This window comes from Emydura macquarii, unplaced genomic scaffold, assembly GCF_026122565.2.
Source record: "Emydura macquarii macquarii isolate MOO-44397 ecotype Brisbane River unplaced genomic scaffold, CSIRO-AGI_Emac_v2 contig_3477, whole genome shotgun sequence".
NCBI lineage: Eukaryota > Metazoa > Chordata > Testudines > Chelidae > Emydura > Emydura macquarii.
The window spans coordinates 9,969,807-9,993,273 of NW_027133614.1; the positions used below are offsets into that span (position 1 = coordinate 9,969,807).

General features: G+C 37.6%; 1 protein-coding gene across 2 annotated transcripts; it reads left to right on the forward strand.

Moving 5' to 3' along the window:
• Positions 1-459: 459 nt before the first annotated feature.
• CFH (complement factor H) lies at positions 460-23,461 on the forward strand. 2 transcript variants are annotated; one of them, XM_067535144.1, is made up of 7 exons: positions 460-664; positions 8,441-8,626; positions 11,181-11,286; positions 12,457-12,533; positions 14,117-14,311; positions 15,136-15,306; positions 16,978-19,762. In XM_067535144.1, the coding sequence occupies exons 1-7, from the start codon at positions 607-609 to the stop codon at positions 16,995-16,997; spliced, it is 813 nt and encodes a 270-aa protein (XP_067391245.1). In that variant the 5' UTR covers positions 460-606; the 3' UTR covers positions 16,998-19,762. The 2 variants fall into 2 exon arrangements, with proteins under 2 accessions (XP_067391245.1, XP_067391246.1); XM_067535145.1 differs by lacking the exon at positions 16,978-19,762 and adding an exon at positions 22,348-23,461 and having other exon boundaries at positions 461-664.
• The last annotated feature ends 6 nt before the right edge of the window (positions 23,462-23,467 follow it).

Sequence of the window (23,467 nt, forward strand, 5' to 3'; positions counted from 1 at the left end):
CTATAAAATAGTTGGTCTGCTGGGGACGGGTTAATATTGGGAAAAAAGATTAGGCACCTGATTCTACTTCTGTTGTAGCTAATAAAAGTTTTGTCCCTGAATTCAGTGGGTCAAGATCAAGCCCTTAGTTGCTATTACAACATAAAAGACACATTTAATTAATTAAACATTTAAAACACAGAGAAAAGATCTTCACAAAATAAGCTTTAAATTCATTTGGCAACTTGTATTTATATTGATAGCAAAAAAAGTTGATTTTGTGTTAAGTAGGAGGGATTGTGATGACTCTAAGATATGAAGTGTGTGGTAAAAGCAAACAGAACACAGAAAGGACAGAGCCAGTACTAACAAGGCTGCTTGGTGCCTTTTTTTTTTTTTTTTTTTTTTTTTTTTTTGTGAAGATTGCATAATGTATGTGTGCAGAAAGAAAGAGACTATTGTGTGTTGCAAGAAGATCCAGGGAAGTGATTGCTAAAGATAGAGAATAAAATCTTTGCAAGGTCAGTCCAGGAGCAGTTGTGAGAAGACAGAGTGTACATAGCCCAGAGCAATAGAAAGTACCAGCTATCATCGTAAATGTGTCAGGTCTGCTTCTGAGGCGCTGAGATGATATTGCTGGGCTACACTGTTCTGCTGCTACTATGGACATGTACTGCACAAAAAGGTAAGTTTGTTAAAAAGAAAGGCATGAATCTCACTGATACATTAGTGACAGTGTGGGACAAGTGGTCACTAAAATATTTTATAAATATAGATAAAACTGTGATTTTTTATTTCAGTAAAGTCTCAGAGGCAAAATGCATTAAAATTGTTCTGCAGTATGTCACTTGTGGTAACTTATAGTAATTGTGACATCAACTATATATTTGGCTAGATTTTGCTGTGGCTCCCAAAGCTGGTAATACAGCTTTTTTTAATGATTCCTATGCATAGAAACTAGAGCCGAGAAGTCCATTATTATACGTCAGATCGTAAATATATTAATTTGTGTTATAATTGTTGAAAGCTAATATTTAATAGTTGTGAATAAATAAAAATAATCTATTAAATGAATAAAGGAAATTATATAGAAAACTTCCTACGCTGACTAAGTTATAAAATGTTCTTTTGGTTACGGGATTTTGTTGTATGTGATTACTGTAAGTCATGAATATGTCAAACTGTAAGGATACTGTTTACTGGATAGGTGCTTCCAAAATATCAGTGTTTAAGAAATCCTGTTTGTGTGGCTTGATGACAGAGACATAAACTTCATGTCTATAAAAGGGGCAAAGTTTGTATATGCCAACTTTTTAATTTTTTAGGTGCTAGCTGTCTGGTCCCTGTATTTCTTTGGTAGCCCTCTTGAAACTTGCTATAACACAGATCAATTTCTTATGCCTTCTAGCTAACAAACTGCCTTTTTGTGTAATTTTCAGATCACTTCCTCTGTAATATGAGAATGTGTCTGTGTTGTCTAATTAGTGTGTATAATAGTTTAATATCCAATATGCCTTCTATTGGGGAACTGTACCTGCCCTTGCATGAGGAGGGTCTCACTGATCCATGTCTCACTTCTGTGGATCACTTTTAATTTTTAATGATAAATTATCCAATTGTGCAGCCTTTAGTCACCTAAGCAATCTCAGTGATTTCATGTGGGATCTTTCAGTTGAGTAAAGATTGCAGGATTGGGCAATAAATATTTTTCAGATACCATTTTTTCTTTCGGAATAATTCAGAGCGGGGCAGAGAGAGTTTTAACTGCAAAGTCAGTAGCCAATATCAATTTGTTATTATTGCTACTATAATTTAAACTAAATTATTATTTACTAAAATGTATAAATAACATACTACTTTACATGTAGAAGAGTTCCAGAGGGGTAGCCGTGTTAGTCTGTATACAGCAAAAACAATGAGAGTTCTGTACCACTTTAAAGACTTTAAAGTGCTACAAAACTCTCATTGTTTATATTACTTTACAAATCTTTAACTCAATTGTTTTCAGAGTAGTGCAACAATATCTTCAAGTTTGAAAAGCAAAGTGGGTTAAGTTTGAATCCCTTTTTACATCCATGCAACATTCCTCAGATCAGTGGGATTGCAAGGACGGTAAATGAGACAGCATTTGATTCAGCAGGACAGATGTCACTGTTAAGTTTTACTGTTGCAAATCAGGGGTAAATCCGTTTTCCACAGTGAAATGCTTCCAGATCTACAATTATGTAATTTGTATCAAAGACCTTTACTCAGATGAATTTAAAACAAAAGTGTCACCCATCCATGCAATTGACACAATTAGCAGAGCAGACTCTCTTTTAAAAAGCAGCTAATGGTCTATGCTTCCCAGAATTATGTTCTACTTTCTTTTAAAGATATCTTAAAATAATGTTTAGTAAAGTCATTGCTTGTTCTATAACTATGTAATTGTGATGGGTGAAATCCTAGCCCTACTGAAATCAATGGCAAAATTCAGATTAACTTCAATGGGGCCAGAATTTCTCTCAATAAGTATAGATATTAGAGTCTAGACTCTCCCCCTGACTACTATTAGTGTAAATCCATATTAATTCCATTGAAATCAATGGAATTGCACCAGTTTCTGAGTAGAATAACGTCATTATTCATTGTGCTGTCTTTACTCACACATTCAGCTTCCTTACCTTATCTGTTAGTTATTCTGCGTGTGAAGTCTATTAAAAAAGTGGTGCGTATCTTAACAGACAAAATATAAGCTTCTAGAATTATATAAATATTATTAAATTGCCATTAATACAGTCAGGGGCCAAAAAGAGTGCAAAAATAAATCTATGTGAAGTGAAATTCACAGAATGTAAGATGACTGTTTAGGGATATGCTCATTGAAAACTGAATGAGCTGTTGAATTTATTGGTGCCACAGGCTAGAACAAAAAACAAAAAATTGCAGTGTAGATGTTCAGGATTGGGTTTGAGCCCAGGCTCTGAGACCCACCTGCCTTTGGGGTCTCAGAGCCCCAGCTCCAGCCTAAGCATGAACGTCTATACTGCACTTTTTAGCCCTACAGCCTGGGTCAATCAACCTGGGCCAACTGCAACAGTCCTGTGAGGACATACCAACTCAGGCTACCGGATGGAAGTTCTACCCAGACTGCTCATTTGAAACTTTGGGTAAGTTGAATTGGAGGGTTCTCAGTTGGATCCTGAGGAGAATGGGATCAGGATCACACAGAGGTCAGAGAATTAGACTGTGATCAGGGAAGAAGTGGAGGTATTGTCAATCAAGATATTTGAAAAAAATCTGAAGAGCCCTCAAAATAGAGTTAACAAAAGCAACCAAGATAGTCTGATATTTACAGGCAAGTGTCCTGAGAGGAAGCTTTGTGGGGAAAGAGAGCTGTACTAGTGATGACCAAGAGACACCAGTGTTGAACAAGGCTTGTGCCCCTTCTGGGGCAATTCATGATAACCCATAAAGAAGGTTAGATTTGAGAATAAGGATCTTGAATGTTTCATAGTCTATAAATTAAGAAACTCTAACTACATAAAATATCATAAGAATGATCCAAATAGTTGCTGTTTATGTGCAATGTAGATTATTACAGTATCTCTTAGGGAGACTATAGAAAGAAAATTACTTGAATGGATAGTTACTGTGTTGAAGAACTGGCTTCATTGCTAATGGGACCAGCCATGAAGCCTACTAAACAGGATGTATTTGTAGAGCAAATGCAAATGGGATTGTGAGCAAGATCAATTTGGGTTTTATATTTGTAAAAACAGTGTGTGATATTGTTTTTTCTTTATAAACATGCTTGAAGTGGTATTTGAATATACATTACTGTCCTATGAGTGACATGATCAGTCTCATGCTGTTATTCTGTTGAGTGCCAAGGCTGCTAAGATGTTCCTAAGGTTGCTAATGAAAGAGACTACAAAAATAGATGACAGAGATGTGGAAGATTAGAAAAGTTAGGGTTATTTTTAAAAATATTAATTTAAAATGTTCATGAATATAGAGTTTTTTCTGAAAAATATGATTTCTATGGAATTTAAAAAATTCCTGGGCTCTTTTCAACCCAAGTTTTTTCTAGGAAATCCTAAAATGTCCCATTTCATAGAGGCCAGGAGAATATAAATTGTATCTGAATCTTACATAAAATTCACACTCTGTATGAAATAATGATATAAAGAAGACTAAATCTGGAATCATGTGCAACCATTGAAATGACCACAATAAGGCATTTATTTTAATGTAAAAAAAAATATTGTCAAAGGAACCATTTATTAAAGAAAAAATGAAGCAGATAGTAAATATCTATGCACAGTAAATAAAATATCTATACACAGTAAATAAAAGTTTCTCATAGACATGAAGGGAAAATTTCACTACTTAATGGAATTTATACACTAATAAATAGAAACACATCCACATTCTACTCTTCTCACCATCTATTTGTTAATACTTGGTTCACAAATGTGTCATAAAGATGCATTACAGATGTAAGAACAATACTGAGGGCGAAACACTGAAAGAAAACAAAGAAAACATTGAGTTTTTATATTTTAATATTATTGCTGCACAAACGTTCCCAGTGTTGCTGCCAAACTGTTGGCATCTAGTTATAGAACTATTACCATTTATCTATTCAAGTGAGCAGAACAGTATGCAGAAGTTCTGAAATGGAAAGAAAGAAGACACATTTTTGAGAGAAGGAAAAGATGAGGATTACTTTTCACTTAGCTGTTGGTATGTAATGACTGCTAGTGATTAATTAGTATATCAACCCAGCATATTACAAAAAAGGGGGAGCAAAAAGTTAGAATATTAAAAGGCAAATGAGTTTTAACAGCTAGCTGCTCTGTGAGAAGCCCCAGCTTCGGGTTTTTGATAGTATGTGAGCACCCTCTAGTGGGTTTAAAGTAATAATTTTACCCAATTGTATACTTTAGTTTTACATACTTGTTCTGTAATAAATGCTTCTCCTGCTTTTGCATAACTGTCTAAGATTGTGTTCCTGACACATCTATTGGCATTCATATTAGTGAATTATAAATACTCAGAGCTAAAGGAATTTTTTGTGCAAATAAAATGAAATACATTTCCTACATGAAGACAGTAATTAGGATTTAAACTGCTGAAGGTCAGAGGTACTGGGGAACTGAAATCTACCTCTCTCAAATGGTGTCAGGGCAGGGACACATAGTGCAACTTCCTCCGTCCCATCCTAGCCTAGCAGTCACATCTTGTCCATGCCCGCTTGCATAATTGTTCATCCTGTGGCCCCTCTTCTAGCCAGCACCAGGACAACCACCAACATTCAATGTATACGGTCTGCTGCTGCTTCCAACCTGCATGTGGCCTCACCACTTGAGTGGTACAAAGGACCTTGCACAAATCTTCCTCAACTGAATGCATCTCATTGGGAGTAAATTCCTTATGATTGAACATTTTGCTAGCATTTTGGGTTTTTTACAGTTGTTTCTTGATGATTCAGTTCTTCTTTTTAGCTATATTGGAGTTTTCAGACTGTGTTTCAGGTCTTTTATCTGAGAATCCTCCATTTCATGTGTGCTCATATATGCAAGTGGTGCTGCTGTTTAGAGTTATGCTGGAAGGTATGAATGGCTGTCAAGAGGCCCTTTTATCTATAGACAATCACAGATCTTTGGGTATCTTAAACACCCTCCTAAATACCTTTTGATATAGTGATAGCTGGAAACAATAATAGGCTACCACCCAGAGCACTAAGCTGCAGCCAGAAGCATGAGCAGAGTTAAGCCAGAGTTTCTCTGGGACTGGTTTCAAACACTGGGGCTAGGGGATTGTTTGGTAAGCTCTGTGAATGTTAGGGGAGGAGAAATCCAGCAGACAACAAGAGTAGTAGTGAGTGTGGTCCTGAGAGGGAGCAGAGACGGAGCATCCTTGGGTACAGAGGAGACTGGAGGGGCAGACTTGGAAATTGTAAGGAAGGAAACTATCTGCTGTTCATTCTTACTTTGTTCAGGGCAATCGGACTTTGCATACGTTCTTTGTAAATAAATGGTATTGCACTAGAGAATATACCTGATTCCTAGAAGTTTCTCCTCCTAACAGAAACAACCCTTTAAGGCCCTGAATATAATCATTCAGGCCAAAAGGGCAACATTATTATGGATGAAAGTTGCTGCCTTATAAAGAAGTTAATTCCAGTCAGATGTCCACCGAGAACAGGAAATGTTAGGTTCCTGGTTGCAGGGGAGAAGGGCTTCTGAATGGTTTCATGACTGATGGTTGATTTAACTGGCTGACAGAAATGAACTGTGAATAGTTGGTGTGTTGTTCTATGCATATTTCTGTTTGTAGACTCTTTGCACTTCTTTCTGTATATCTGATGGGGACAATGTTCCTTTTACATTTTTAAGTATTCTATGCAATTTTTTCCTCGCTGTAGAGTTTCCTGGATTTTTTTTTTTAAAGTCTCTGTGCATCATTGTATGGGAAGGCTTTTCTTTGTTTTACTGTGGATTTTGTTTTGTGGGGTCAGGGAGAGGTGGACTGTCAGATCCTCTCATACTTGTTTTTCAAATTGTTCAGCTTTATAAAAAGCACATGACTTAGAGAATCAAAAAGGTTACTTAATTTAAAGTACAGTAAATCAAAACTCTTGAGCAAGAGAGAGAATCTAGTGGTTTCAATATGGACTTGGCGATCAGGAGCTTCTAAATTCAAAGGGTAAAATTTTCAAAACAGCCAAGTCCCATTGTCAAAAGTATCATAGGCTCTTAAAATCCTAAATGTCTTTGAAATCAATAGTATTTACAGGCCAAAGTGCTGAAATCACTTTTTAAATAAGATTTAGGCTCCTATATTACTTAAGTACTTTTGAAAATTTTATCCTGAGTTCTCAAGTCTGTTCTTCCCTCAGAAGAAGGCTACAAGCAGGTTGGACACAAACAAAAAGTGTCTAAATAAAACAAAGCCCAGAACTCACAGAGATGGTCCCTTCCCTCTTTCTGACAATGGCTGCACAGCTAGAACCAGTAGCCCCTAGATGTTATAGTTTCTGCTTCCTTTTATAAGTGCTAGAGAGCCTACTAAGCTCTCTTTCCTGAATCTGCTAACACTTTTCTGCTTGCATGAGTGCCCATACCAATGACCCCAAGCATTCAAATATCATGAGTTGGGCATCAAAAAATCATGAGATATTCAAAATAATACATTTTGGGTTCTTTATATTTTCCTTCTATTTTTTTGAGCTTTTAGGTTTCATGTTTTTCAGTATTTCTCTATAACCATGAGGGCTAGAAACTTATTTTACAAAAAAATGAAAGTTGAGATTCTCATGTAATCCTATAGCTCCAGGAGATCAGACTTTAAGGGCAACCCCAAATATAATGAGATTTGAAATGAAATTCCAAGAACTAACAACACTGGGAGCTCTTCCTGGAGCCTCCAGGGTTTGCTGACGGTTATCTTCCTGCCCTTCCTGATACCTAGACAGGTAGGTAGTATACCCTGTCACAGGAGGCTATCTTTTGTGTCTGCTTTTTCGATCGCTAGTTTAGTCCTTTGGTTACTATTTCTCCAGGAAATGTTTCTAGCCCTTATGTAACTGTCATTGTGCTCAAGAAAATAATACTGGAATAAATGCAAACCTCTTCCCCTTATTTTGCATAACCCAGGTTATACTTTGTAGGGAAATTATTTTCCTGGATGCAGGGTAGGAGGCTTTTAAGGAGCTGTGGGGAAGAGAATGTGTGAGTACTGATCTGAAGAAAAGTGTCATAACAAAAGATGAAAAGGGTGATGTGGATTTCCAGAATTTAGTTAATTATCAGTTCTCTGAGAATACAAATAATCTCAATAATGGAGGTAGTAGGAAGGTTAGGACTGTAGAAAGGAAGAGGTTGGGAGAAGCTAAAGAAGGGGATTTGAGAGAATTGGGTCAGTGGAAAGCAGGAAGTTGATGTCAGCCAGTGATAGGAAGGAGTAGTAATTATGGAGATTAGAGCTGCAGAAGTAGAGATCTTGGGAGTTGGGGGTATCTTTATCCTTTTCTTATCTCTGGTGGGAAGGTTGGTTTGGGGGAGCTGTGGTAGAGGGAGAGGAGACAGAAATAGGTGGGGTCTCCTAGGTTGAAATAAAAGCAATTATCTCTGGTCCCACCATCTATATTACTCATCCATAGTCCCTTTTATGTATTGAAAGATAACCATCTTCAGTATCTAGATATCTATTGTTTCACATTTGATTGATAATTTTTGTCTGCTATGGGGTGTATACCAAGTTTTCCCATTCTATTAAAAATCAGTTTGATCTTCCATTTGCAGTTGTCTATGGTCTCTTTCAGCTGTCCATGATCTTTGAAAATCACAGTGTGGTGATTACAATCAAGAAGTTGCACTTGATTCCTTACAAATATCATTCTTCCTTTCATTTACGTTATTTCTGGGTATTTGCCATCTATTTTAATAATAATTCTCATTTACTTAATTTCTAGATTGTGAAACTCCACCTCCTAGAAGAACTAAGGAAACACTTACAGGAACCTGGGACAAGGCATCCTATCCGCATGGTACTTCAGCAACTTACAACTGTCGACCTGGGTACATAAAACTTGGTCGTGTTATATTTGAGTGTAATAATGGTGTGTGGAAACATATCTTCCCATATGTGGAATGTAAAAGTAAGTATCTTTGCAAAATATGTGAATGTTCAACTGAAATACTTTCAAGTCATTTTACCTTTTTTTTCAGGTCAACATTTAGGGCGATATCACAAAGTCACCACTCAGTCAGTGATACTCATTAACTTCAACTGGAGTTTTGTCTGTAATAATTTCAAGATTTAGACCCTCAACTTTAATTAGGAAGAAAATTCCATTAAAAAGAATCCAGTCATTACTACATAGGCTTACAATACACAAACCAAAGGTACAGATAGAGAGAGGATTTAGCAAAGCAGTTGAATTTTTTTTAACAATCCTTCAAAGTTTTGCCATTCTTCAGTCATCAGAATTATGTACACTGCAGATCCTTTCAAAGATGGTTAAATATTCTTCAGTGGAATCAGTATCCCTGTAACTATGGCACAATTTGTCCCAGCTGTGTCATCTCTGGTGAGGACTATACGTGGACTGAAGCATCTGCTTTTGTAAATTCAGTATGCTCAGGGCGTGCTGCCTGCCTTCTTTTTCTTGCCTCTCCTTCTCTTTTTCTTTGATCTCTGCTTCTTGGGCTTCAAGTTTTTTGTCTTCCAGCTCCACTGCTCTCTGGTGTATGGCTTCCTCTATGGCTCATTTCTCTTTGGCTGCCCACAGCTGGTTCCTTCTCTGCTTTTGCCACTTCTTAGGTGATCAATTCCAACTTCACAGCTGTTTCTCTGAGGGCTATACCAGTGCATAACTTATCTTGTTTCATGAGTGAAAAATCTCAATTTGTCAATGTTTTCCCTTCATCATCTAATTACAGTGGTGTGGTTTGAGCTTCATGCTGCTGCTCCAACTACTGCTTATTTAGTTTGGAGTATTTTCATGTTACTCTTGCTCTTCTCTTATTTATATGTTTCTTGGCACGTTATTTCCTTTACCTGAAATAAACAGAAAATAACAATCCATAACTGTTCTCTTCATTTGTTTTCACCCTTTTCACTTGTGAATTTCTCAGTATGTAGGCAAATTGGGTGTAGATCCTACCCGACTACTCCAAAGTGATGCTTCCCAGGGGTAAGGTTATGAGGCATCTCGCTACCACCTGCCCTTAACGTAAGAAAGACTTGTCTGTGCCTGCCAGGGCTTAGCTTCCTGACACTCCTGTCTCAGCCTATGCAGACTCTGCTCTTTCTCTTCAGGTTAGCGATAGGCACACAGCAACCCCCAATCACCCAGGTATCAGTCTGCAGCCTCCCAATCCATGAGACTCACAGAATTACTAGATCCTCTATTCCCAAAGGAATAGGACACCCTATCTTACCAGTTACACGATAGAATACAGCTTTGTTTTACACACAGCACTTAGATTTATTTATAGAGAAAGCAATTTTAAGTTTATTTAACAAAGAACAGAGATTCACATGATAGCAAGCTGAAATATTGGAAACAAAAGGCTACATCTTGAATAGAATCATAACACACATTATGGAGCCCAGACTTAACTAACCTGATACCCTTCTTTTTAATGAACTTCATCTCACCCAAAGTTCTTCTTCCAGTATTTAACAGCCTGGCTGGCTGTGATTCTTTTTTCATGAAGCAAAGCCACTATCTTCTTACTTCCTAGGTGAAGGATGCAAAGTTAGTCTCTGTACCTACAATTATCACCCAATAATCCATTATCTCCTGCTGCTTTATTTCATCCTGTAAATTCACCCTACTGAAGATTTCACAATCCCATCATGATCATTTAGCTCAGACTGTAAAAGGGCATCATTATGAAGTGTAACAGTTCACCTAGGGTCCCAGCCTGACATTGTAGGAGTGTATTTATTTCTTTGCCAGAACGAGAGGGCCATGTGTCAGCCAAGTATCTTTGCATGAACAATGTTTTTTCAGATAACTCAAGCTCCTCACTGTTATAATCATCCTGGGAATTTAAGACCAGGTATTAAAAAACTTCATTAGCATGCTGGAATTCACCACATCCCTCAGTTAAGAGAATAATGCATAATTACAATTAAGCTGTACATGTAATTTATTTGATTTAATTTATAATATTTTTATTTTCCTTCTAATATACATCAATGGATATATAAGTGTTTCTAACGGGCTTTTACCCCTTTGAAACAATCTTTTTGAAGTTGTGAAAGGGAAAGCCTTAAAAATCAGATCAATAAACCTTGTGCCTTTAAAAAAATATTAACTTGGAACTTTTCAAAGTGTATCTGAACCTGATCATGGGTCTGACCAAGTATCATCTTTGGGAGCAGAGGCCTTTAGAGTATTAACAAATATTTTATAGTGTCAGTTTCCTGACTATTTGTCACTCAGAAAGCAAAAATTTGGATAATTTCAGTATTTAATTCTCCAGCATTATGGTTGAGTTTTCAAAATCATCAGCTACCACTGATATCAATGGTAAAACTCCTTTTGACTTTAATAGGAGAGAATTAAGCCAATGCTGAAAGCTTTTAAAAATCCCATCCTACATAGCAAATACAATTCATATCAGACAGGCAAAGTACCTCCCTTTATAGCACTATAGAAGGTATATAAACATATATTTCTCTTTTTTCCCACTCCCCAGACAAGCCCTGTGGCCATCCTGGAGATATTCAATTTGGCTCCTTTGAAATTACTACTGGAACTGAGTTTGTATTTGGCTCTCGCGTTGAGTACAGATGTGATGAAGGGTAACTTTTTTGTTTTTGTTTGGTTTTAAATAATCAATATACTGGTAGCACTACAGCAGGTCAATGTGGGGTGTTAAAGTTAATGGAGTAAGTAGTTAGTTATGGCTTTGTGGGGTTTTTTTTTTTTTCTTATTTAAGAGTGACAGATCTACATGCTATTAACATTTTTAGATGTCTATAGTTCGAAGTAGTTAATGATGAAAGTGCATCCAACTTTGTTAAATTAAAAGCACCTTGGGTTTCCGTAAGAATATTTAATACAATTCTTTATTCTTATACCTCCAGATGTACTTCTGTAGAGAGTCAGCCAAACTTTGTCTACCTGAGGGCTACACCTAATTTGCTTAAACTGACAGCAGCTAACCTCATATTTAATATGGAGTCCAGGACTCTGAAACTAATGAACTGATGAAGCCTTATTATGGGGCTCAGTTGGTCATATCAGAGGCCTGATTTTTAGAGGTCAGCACTTCTGAAAATCAGGCCCCCGATCTAATCATTCCTGTTCTATGATAAATGTGGAGAAAAAATCTTTCAAACAACAACTTTGTGTTAGATTCTGTAACTTCATTCATCCTGTGCTTGCATGACCTAATTATAACTCTCTAGTAAGAGTTGCAGCAAATGGGATACAAAATCTTGTATATAATAAGTAATACTCCATTACTTCTGGCTGTTTTGCACTGTTCTGGCAATGCAAATTATCCTTAAACTTGACTTAATCTGCCATTTTCACCAGGTTTACGTCTCCTTTGGTGCTAGAGGGTACCAGTGAATCGGGCCTAGAAAAAATATTGTTATTGAAGTTGCTATTCTCCGTAATGTTGTGAGAGCACAGTGACTTACAATGGCTTCTATACAGAATGCTGAGCCAAAGTTTAGCATTAGCAGATCTCTGTGATAAAGAAGCTTTCAATGAAGCTTTACTTCATTGAACTTTTTACGATTTATACTTATACTTTTGCTACTTTGTGCAGTGATGAATAGGAAGCCTAACAAAATGTGGAAGAAACCTGATAGAAGGAGTATTGTTTCCTTCTCCAGACTGATATTTTGAGGTTATCTATGTATTGGAACAGGGGAAACTACTTATGTTGTTTCAAACTATAATAGCATCACATAACCTGTTAACACATAATTTTATTCTTTGGTTACAATTCTTTTGGTAAGATATCGGATGCTCAGCCAAAGAAATTTCCGTGAGTGTCAGGCAGATGGATGGAACAATGAAGTCCCTCACTGTGAAGGTAAATGGAGTGTAAAACTTAATCTTTTTTCAAACTGATTTTTATTTAATATTTGCCTGCCTAAAAATATTTAGGAGCAGATTGTGATATCTTTACTCACATTGATTAGGACCTTACCCTAGAGCTCTTCATGGTACTGTTTTTTAAGTCCAACTCCCGTCCCACCCTGCAACACCCATTCCCACTCTTATCTGCTTCTGCATTTTTATCCCGCTCCCACCCACAAAATCTTAGATCCCAAAAATCCTGCAGGAGACGAGAGAGAGAGAAACACATGTAGGAAAGAGAAGCTCAAACAAAATATTAGCAATTTCCTGAATAGGCTACTCTTGGTAAACTGATCAGAGATTTAGTGTTTTCCTGCAAATTACCGCAGTCGGGGGCTTTGGCAGTGGGTCCTGCAGGACCTATGGGTTCCCAGTCCTGCTGCAGAGCTCTCACCACATGCAGTCCCATTGGTTTCAGTAGGATTACTCATCCAGTGTGATCAAGGATGTCACAAGCTGTCCCTTAATGCTTTTCTTAGATAATCTCCTTATTTTTCTTCTGTAAAGCTTTAATACTTATGGGGAAATTGTTCTATCATAGAATAAATGCTCATACCCCAATAAAGTTTTTGTGTTATGATGTGAATGTGACTTTGACCAGTAAAATTATTATTTATATTTCTTTAGTCCCAAAATTTTAAGGTTCTTTTGCTAGAGAAAAACATGACTGCCTATTAGTGTGTACTTAATTCTACATGATGTTTTGTTTATACATTTATTTGAGGAATCCTGAAATACGATGCAAGATCAAAGAAAGGGTAGATGACAGAATTAGTCAAGAACATTTTCTGGGAGAGAAAAGAGCTGGAGGCAAAACCCTGGTCTCAGATACACACATACTCTCCCATTAATGTCTATGTGAACATCCAAGGATAGAATTTGGCCCCAAATAATTGCTCCCTTTTTAATAAGGAATATTTATCATAGATACTCTTTTTCTTGGGTTAGTGTAGTTACACAGTTATAGGAAATTAGAGATACATCATGGGCCAAAATCTCTGCTGATATAAATTGTGCTCACTTATACTGGTGATGATTTTAGTCCAATGCCTTTATCAAGGCACTTGAGCTAATAACTGTGAACTGATGGTTATGTTTGAGTCTGTCTGCATTTCTCTAAAGTTTTCCAACTGATTAGTCTGTAAGCCAGATAGTCTTGTCATAAACAAGGGCAACTACCATTGACTTTTGACAGGACTTGCGGCTGTGAAGTGCCACTGGGTATATTAGTTGGACACCCCACCCCGAGGCAATTCTAGGTGATCACTCTGTCTGCAGGTAGGCTGAATGCACAACACAGTGAAGAGCTCCATGTACCAACTTTCTCTGATGTCTATCAGCCTCTCCTTATGCCACATTGGTCACTGTGGTATCTCAGTATGTGATCAATCTGAATTTTGCTTTTACTATATAGTGTACTTACAGTAATTCAGCAATTGTTCTGTATTTTAATGTTTCTCTTATTTTTAATGCTGATTATTTTGTTTTACAATATAGATACAAAATAGGCCTTAATATATAGCCTTATTTTTATAGTGAGTAAGTGTTTACCAGTAAAAGCACCAGAAAATGGAAAAATCCTTGCAACTGGTGTATATGAAGCAGACCAAGATTTTTCCTTTGGCCAAGTTGTGCAGTTTCAATGTGATAAAGATTATAAACTTTCTGGACCTAAAGAAATACATTGTTCAGCTGATGGAAATTGGAATGCTGATGTACCTACATGCATAGGTAAGAAGAAAATTATCTTTTAATTTAGTGGCATTTCTCTGCAACCAAAGTGATTTGGAAGATACTATTGAAGCTCTTACCATGGCACTTACAGATTCCTTTAGATTGGTTGTTCTACAGGATTGTTATGGAACTAGCAAAATATTTCCAGTAACAATACTTACAAAGTAAATTGTTTCTGTGTTAACTGATTATGAAGTGTTTATTTAGGAGCTCTGTAGAGTACAGTGTGACAGGTGACAAGCACATTAGTGGCTTGTTCACACTGTCAGTGCTAACTAACTTTTGCAGCTTTGGCATCCCCCTATCTCTTGTCATTCAAATGTGGAAGACTGGTATTAAATACGCTGGTTGTTTAATACTACTGTTAGGGTGCTGCTGTTTATATGCCAGTAAGCTGACTTTGTCTTCTGTATATTTACCCCAACCTACAAATAGATATTAAAGATCCAAAGAAAGATTCATGAAATCTATCCCATAGTCTAGGTGGGCTTTTATATTCTTATGGCTTGTCTACACAGGGAGTTATTTCAGAATAGTTAATCCACTTTAAATTCATACCTTCCCTTATTCTGAATTAATTTTCATGTGTAGACAAGCCCTTACCTTACCATCCGCTCAGTCAGCATAATCAACCTGAGTAACAGTTCTTATGAGGACTTACGATTTAAATTCTGTGCTGAAGCACAGATTTACTATTTCCTCATTAACATAGTTTTAAAATAGTCATATCAAAATTAAGTTTTGTAATTATTTTCCAATGGGTGTATTCTTCTGAGTCAGGCATCACAACTGTTAATGGATTTTATTTCTTTTATCTTTAGTGATAACCTGCATGACACCAACAATTAAGAATGGAAACTTAGTGGCACCAAAGAGAGTTTACAGGGAGAATGAACGATTGCAGTTTACCTGTAATGCAGGATTTACATTCAGTGAAAGACCTGATGCTGATTGTACTGAAAATGGATGGAATCCAATGCCATTTTGTAAAGGTCAGCTTTTGTTAATTTTATGCTACATGCTCCGTTATTTTTATCTAGTTAGCCAGCTATGGTCTTGGTCCACAACTAATGCTCCTAGGTGGTACAGTAATTCAAATACATAAATATTATATATACTGTATCCCAGAAAGTAGTGACTCTGAAAAGGATTTAGGGGTCATAGTGGAAAAACACCTGCACATGAGCTCCTAGAATGATGCTGTGGCAAAAAGGGCTAACGCAATCCTTGTACGCATAAACAGGGGATTAGTGAGTAGAAGTAGATAAATGATTTTACCTCTATATAAGCCATTGGTGACACCAATACTGGAATTACTGCATCCAGTTCTCGTTTCCACATTTTAGAAAGAATGTTTAAAAATTAGAGATGATGTATAAAAGAGACACAAATTATTTGAGGTCTGGAAAAAATGCCTTACAGTGAGAGACTTAAGGAGCTCGTTCTGTTTAGCTTATCTAAAAGGAGAGCAAAGGGTAACTTGATTGCATTGTTTTACGTTTATTGGGTACCAAGCATTAAAGAGAACTTTTAATATAGCACAGAAAGGCACAGCAAGAAGCCAATAGTTGGAGCTGAAAACCGGATAAATTCAAATTAAAAATAAGGCACAAATTTTAATCATTTCACAAACTACCAAGGGAAGTGGTAGATTCTTCAACTTTTGATGTCTTCAAATCAAGACTTGGGTGCCTTTTTGGAAGATGTGCTTTAGTCAAACACAAGTTATTGGCTCAAAACAGGAGCGACTGGGTCAAATTCAATGGCTTGTGTTACACGGGAAGTCAAACTAGGTGAGCAGTGCCTTAAAAATCATGAATCTCTGATGTTAAGAATTAGGAAAAGAAAGGGGAATAACAGTTTCATTTCATCACCTGCCTGTCCATGATCTACTGGCAAAGCTTTTAGAGTCAAGGATTTGGAGAGGTGGGGATTCTTCACTGCATGAATATAAAGCAGATGCAAGTGAAACTGCTCAAACATGTTCAGTATTTGAAATATTATGTCAAAATGAGTCAGATTCTGCTTACCCCTATTAATATGATTAATTACTAGGTAAGTACTACACAATGTGAGTAAGGCTGATAGAACCTGTCCCTACATGATCATGCTCAAATTGAAAAAGAAATGTTGGCTATTTTCTGATTGTGAGCGGTTTCTTAATGTATTTAGGAGCAGAAATTGAACAAAACAGAAAATGATCATAACTGATTGCAAGAAGTGTCCTTCTCATACTAAACACCATGTTGATTGACTAAGTAGAGTATCTAGAAAGGTTACTGGGGAAATACAACTGGGGTTAGTGATTAACTCATTTATTTTCTTTGGACCCCCCTGGTCACTCTTATAGTGTAATTGTGTATTGTTTAATGCAAAGTATGTCATGTAAGATGTTTTTGGAATGCTCATGACATACTGAGCATTATTGTTATAGTGATATGTCCGTTGCAATGTTGTGTGTATGGGTATGGGGATTCGCTATATAATAGTCCCAAAGATGTGTCCTCATAGCTTAAAACATATCCAGGCAAAAGTCTTTGGAAGCAGAGGGGCAGTTCACACCTCATCAAGGCTTGTATAGGACACACCTGGCTCAGCATTCCAGGAACAAAGGACTCTCCTAGGCATCAACACAGAACCAATTAGACTCTCCCTTATTTTAGCCAGCTTGGAACCAGGATGAGGTAATGCTCATGGACTCAGGACATGGATGAGTCCATTTAAGGACATTGTTTTTCACCTGACCCTGAGGGCAGGGGCAAAGCTGGGAGAGGAGAAGAAACATTTTAAAAAGGAGAGACATTTGCTATGCTCTCTCCCTCCTTCCTCCATCTACAAACACTACTAAACAACTGAAGTGCTGACCAAAGGGGAGACCTGGCTGAAGGGGAACCAGCCAGCCTATGGTGAGAAACACCTAAGTTTGTAAGGTTGCTGAAAGTTCTAAGCTTAGTTAAGAAGCTTTTTTGCTTTTGTTTTATCTTGACTAAATCTGACTTGCTATTTTTGACTTATAATCATTTACAATCCTTCTCTAGTTAATACATTTGTTTTATCGAAAGTAGTGTATTTGGTTTGAAGTGTGTGGGAGACTACACTAGGAGTAACAAGGCTGGTGCATATCAATTTCTTTATTAAACTGACAAACTTATATGAGCTTGCACTGTTCAGTGGGTAGCATTGAACACTGTATGATGGAACTTCCTAGGGTTGCATCTGGGACTGGGGGTCTCTGACTAGGGTCATTCTGTTGTATAATCCAAAGAGAAGCTGGCTAGAAGCACTCTCATTAGGTTTGGAGCCACTTGCATGCTGAAAGCTGTGCATGAAAGGCCCAGGAGTGGGGGATCTCACAGCAAAGCAGGGTAAGACAGACTCCAGGAGTGGGAGATTGGGGTGAAACAGCAATTCACCAACCCAGATTGCACTAGGGGACCATCACAGTCAGCTACTGTGACGCATTGTTTCCAATGTAAATGAAGGTTTGTGTAATGCAGTATATAGTTATTATCTGAACAGACATTCACTTCATAACATAGAGGAAAAAGATTAGTCCAGATATTGAATGAATCTAATGGAGTTGTGCAAAATAACCTGTATCTCTGCTATACTTTGCACATTGGTTTATTCAACATGCTTCTAATGGTTTGTGATTTAATTCTACTTTGACCAATTTTTGCCTATAAACATATATAGGAAAATAGTCACATTCAAAAGCAATTGACAACATTTCTTTTTCAATTTGAGCAGAGTTCTGTTGTGTTTTATGTGAATTTTAGTTCTTCTTTTGCAGGATAGCCCCTACACATGTAATTTTTTCCCATTAATTGAGATCTAAGACTCTTTATTAATCTCAAAATATGATTTCTGATTCCATTGTAGGGTTACAGTAGATAGTGTTTACGTTCCAGGATAATTTTCTTAGGGAATGTACACTTTAAGGACATACCTGTGTTATCTCTAATTGACCTATTGCCTTAAAAATAGCATATAGCTGTGGCATGTAATTTTTTTCCCATCAGTTGAGATCTACATATTTATCTGTTTTAATCTTAGATATTGATCCATTTTGTGTTTTTACTTACATTATTATATTATTATGTATTAATGTGTTAACCAGTCTTGCTGATAGGCAGAGTGAAACAGCTTAAGTGAACAAATCCTAACGAGGGTATCAATCATCATTGCCTGAGAAGAGAAGTCCACCAATCACATTTTGTTCATTTAAAAAAACCTGCCCCACATTAAAAAATACTTACTACTCCAACCCTATAATGGATGTAGAAACACTATTTTCAACATGCAGACTTTTCAGAGAGCCCTTTAATTGCTGACCTACCATCAATGAGTGCAATTGGTTGAGCCCTGTTTCCAGCTATTGCCCTACCTCAGAGTTTTTTTCATTGTAGCCATTTCCCTCCTCCTCTCAGAAAGACTGGTTAGTTCTTTCTCTTGTCACTTGTGTGTATATATAAGGACAACAAGCTATCTGCTATACTGAATGTATGCAGTACGTTTAAGTGGCTGTTTTCCCACTCAGTATGTTCAGTAGAACTTTGCCTGAACTTCATAAGATGATCATGATATTTTCCCCTCAGTCCATTGAGCGTTCTTATCTCAGTGTAAGATGACCAAATGCCTGCCTGCTAATGAATGTAGCTTGTCTGGAAACTTACTGGATGCCTATATCTGACCTAATCAGCTCCAACCTAAGAGCAACTGTTGAAAAAGGGTCCCCGCCCGAACAACACAGTGGAAATAATGAGTTATAAATGCACCACACAACCTTCAGGAAATAATAATGAAACTGACAAAGTGCTAATTATACATATGAAATACAGACTGGGTAAGGAGTGTTTTGAAGTGAACACTATAAATAGCCTTATGAAGTGCCTTATAAATAGTAAAAAGAAGAAGCTACAGGAAGACTAATTGGACTTTAATATGAGCATTTCCAAAATAAACTCAACTTCAAACAATAAATACAAAATGACCCATCCTTGCAACAGCCTGAGACAGATGAATGGCCAATGGAAAAGTAAAGGTACCTCCAAGCAGAAAATTATATTGGAACAGTAGAAAGTACGTCCACATAAAGCCACATAGGATGAGAATCTGTACAAAGGATATTATGTCATCATACAACACAGCAGGAGGTCAAAAATGCTAAAGTGGATATTGAGAATTGTAAGTACAGAGTTCAAGTTATCCTATTCTGATCAATCATGAATACTGCTATAGAAGAGAACACCCCCAAAATGTAAAATCTGCACTCAGTGGAGCTTTTGCATTTTTCTTTTTGTACTAAAACCACATGAGATTCCTGGTTGCTCTTGAGTCCAAAGATGAATATCCTGTCACATTACAGAAGTCGACAGCTCCTGATTCCAGTGGCCACTGTTAAAGACTCTCTAATGTCCTACATTGAGGATACACCCTTTCAGCCAATGAAAACCCTTTGTCTAGTTTAGCCAGTGGGATCATTTAAGACTGGCATGACGTGAGGATCTCTGTATTTGTTAATAACCATGCAATGAATGAGGACAGCAACTTGTTTAATATGCACCAACATCGATAATTGTACAACAAAGTCATCTATATTCTTCAAAATTCCCATCAGTAACTATCAGGGTCCATTTCCAAATTCCTATTTTTATAGGAGTTAACTTTCTAAAGGCTCATCTATGAACTTAATATGATATCACTACTGTCCCTGATACTACAGTCTGCTGAGAGGTCATGGGTGTACTCAGAGCTAGATTTACAACTTGCACGCCTCTAGGCACAGCATCTTCAGTGCTTCCATCCTCTTCCCCCCGCCTACAGCTGACCTTCGTATTTTCCACATGCATGAGCAGAGGAGTGATGGGAGAGAGAGAAGCTGGCCGGGCCGGCTCTGTGCAGAGGGTGGGGAAGAGGAGGAGCAGGGTGGTGGGGCCCTGGGAGAGAGGAGGAGGAGAAGGAGCAGGGAATGAGGGTAGACCTCTGTCACTTGTCCCAGAAATTGGCCAGGGCCCCCTTGGCCTATGCAGTAATCCACCACTGTTTAGGCATCTCTAGGCATGTGCCTCCTGTGCCTAATTGGAAATCCAGCCCTGGATGTACTGCTTCCATAGTCCACTAACACTCCATAGGCCAGGGAGTAAAGATCCAGGCATAGGACCCAAACTCAGATCCCATGGACTGGAACTTCTTACATTCTCTACTGTGTTTTTATATGAAATAGTTTGAGATAAAATTTCTTGGAAAATATTTTTATTCCAGGAGTAATCTTAGTACTTAAGAAAGTTGCTGAATAAAAAGCACACCACATTTTTTTTATCTATAGAACCAGAATAGGAATTAATTGAAGGAAGGCTTACAGCCTATATTATGCAGGAGGTCAGACTAGATGATCACAGTGGTCCCTTCTGGCTCCATGATCTATGAATAGAAAGGTACAGTCTTCCATCCCCACCTACATGCCTCAACCCTGACCTTCAGGGACACTTCTACAAATGAAAGGAGTATTTTAGTCCTTGTGCCCACTCAATCCTTAGCCTTTCTGCTTCATATGCTAATAAAGGTGCTAACTAGTGTTAATTGTGCTGCACTTTTATAAGATACAGGTATCTGTCCACTAGGTGCCAAACAGAACCTAACTCATTTCATCAATCAGCAACCAACCATGATATTGTTATTACTTTGGGGAACGATCTAACTAGGTCATATTCTAACCAGAGGAGAAAGGAATCTGTATTTCTCTACAAATCTCCTAATCCTCTAAGTCCCCTATGAGATGCATTCTTAATTTTTTTTGACTTATCTACAAAATGAGTGCCATAATTTCTATCTCATTCAGTTTCTGAAGAGGTGCAAACCTCACAATCATGTTTAACTCCTCATTCTAAGTCCAGGGGATCCAGAAGCATCAATGACAATAAAATAAAATAAACCTTCCATTTCAGCTTCTTAAAGCACCTTCCTTCCACATCAGGACTGCTCACAGCACTCCATGCATCTATCTCCTCCAGATTGGATCACTGTATTTTGCTGAATATGAAAACAATGCAAAAGCTCCAGCCAAAGCAGAATGTTGTTGCCTGCCTTCTCTATCATAAATATGTCAAGAGCACATAAAGCCTGTACTCTGGTCCTTTCCCTAGCTGAAAAATATTTCAATGCCAATTCAAGGCCTTGATGTTGATCAAAAAGCTATTAATAGATCAGGTCCCAGCTATACAACAAATTGCATCTCCATTTATGACTTGCCAAGACAGTTGCACTTCTCTGGGAAAATGTCAATCACCAAGCCTAGGAAAAAGTGTATGTGAACCAGATATAAAACATTTTTGATGAAAGAAGTATTGTAATAATTGAGTTCTAGCAGGCCTACCCCAATTGTAAGATCAACTCTGAAAAAGTAGAAAAAAGCCTATAAAATGGTCTAATCACCCATAATAGATGTTAATGGGAAAAATTACAAAAGGGTGACAAAAGACCTACTGATGTAACTAAAGGACTGTGTTAAGATTATGTTTGGTAAACAAGAGGAATGTTGGAATGGAAATCAGCGGGGAAAATTGATGTGTCAGAAAGGAAGCCTAATTGAACAACAAAATAATGAGGGGGTGGGCTATTCCACCCTTGGGAGTCTCTGTTGTAGCACCTGGTCACTTAGTTAATTGCATAACAGAGAAGGTTATGGTCTTAACTGGAATAAATTAACCTGTTCGGTGATTGTTGACAATGGGGGCAATGGTTGGGCTAATTAGGTTGCTGTCTCAATAAGGAGAAGATATATAATTGCCAGGAACAGGAAGTAGTGGGGGAGCTCAGACAGTGAGCTGAGGTACAGAAAGGTAGGTGGAAGAATCCTCCTGACACATGCCTCTGTTATGTTCTTCAATGCTTGGAATCTAAAGATTAAAGGTACACATGGGGGAAAGAAATGGACTGAGAGTATGTTCTAAGAGAACATGCAAATAGACCAGGCAGTAGAGCACACTAGGTAGCTGAGCAAGCATCCAGTGACTGGGTCCCTTCTTTTAAAGAGCTCAGGGAGAGTTAGCTGGCTGGAGAGAGACGGGTGGATTGGAAAGAGTGAGCTTTCATCATCAGGTTTGCAACCCCCATCATCTCCTGGGATACTATGACACCGCTGGGCCTTCATCTTGATCCTGAAAGATGTGCTGAGCAGATTGGGCCAGAGATACAGACACAGAAGACATCACCATCTCCAGCTAAATCCTGGGTTGTGAGACTTTGATTCCTGCTCTCCATCTCATTCCCTCCCTTGTGTCATTTTACACCCTTGTCTTATCCTTTTTTCTATCTGTCTCTCATTTTGGCTTCAGTTTTGTAAAAGTCTTCCTTAGCCAGCCAAGATTGTATATTTTTAACACTGCTGTGAGCCTGTGAATAGAAAGGCAACTAAAAGCAATGCCCTAAATAACCTGATGCTGGTACAAGTTTGCCAGGTCTCTAAGTGGCTGATAAGCAGGTATGCTGTGCTTGTGTTTCTCCAGGAGAAAAGTTGCAAGTAAGAGTCAGCACCAGAGACAGAAGCTGCATTTTCTATTTCTCTATTCTTTTCTCCCCTCTTTTGTATGTGTTAGTCTTGTTTCATCTTAAAGGAAGCAGGATCGGACTTTAACAGCAACTGCAAGCTCCAGCCCATCTCAACTAGCTTCTTTTAGTTCTCAAAAGAAAAGTTATTACCATCTTTAATGCCATCTAAAAGACTGTCAGTCAGGGGTTTCCTTCTAAAAAAACTCTCTGCAGCTAAAGGGAAAGGGCATAAGGATATTGTTAAAATAAAAGTCTTTCTTGATACTTTACATTTCAAATGCTTTAACTGTTTTTCCTTCTTTTTTTGTATTTTAAAAGGTAAAAATTATTTTTAATGGTGTGATTGTCCTTGTACCAAGCCGTCCCAGGACTCTGTACTCAAAACATTGAACCATGTTTGTGTTGTACCATGAAAAGGTCACATTAACTCCTTGGGCTCTCTGGGTTAGGGTGACCAGATGTCCCAATTTTATAGGGAAAGTCCTGATATTCAGGCTTTGTCAAATATAAGAACCTATTACCCCTCACCCCTCCATCCTGATTTTTCACACTTGCTATCTGGTCACCCTGTTCTCTGCCCACTTATTATAAACAACCAAACAT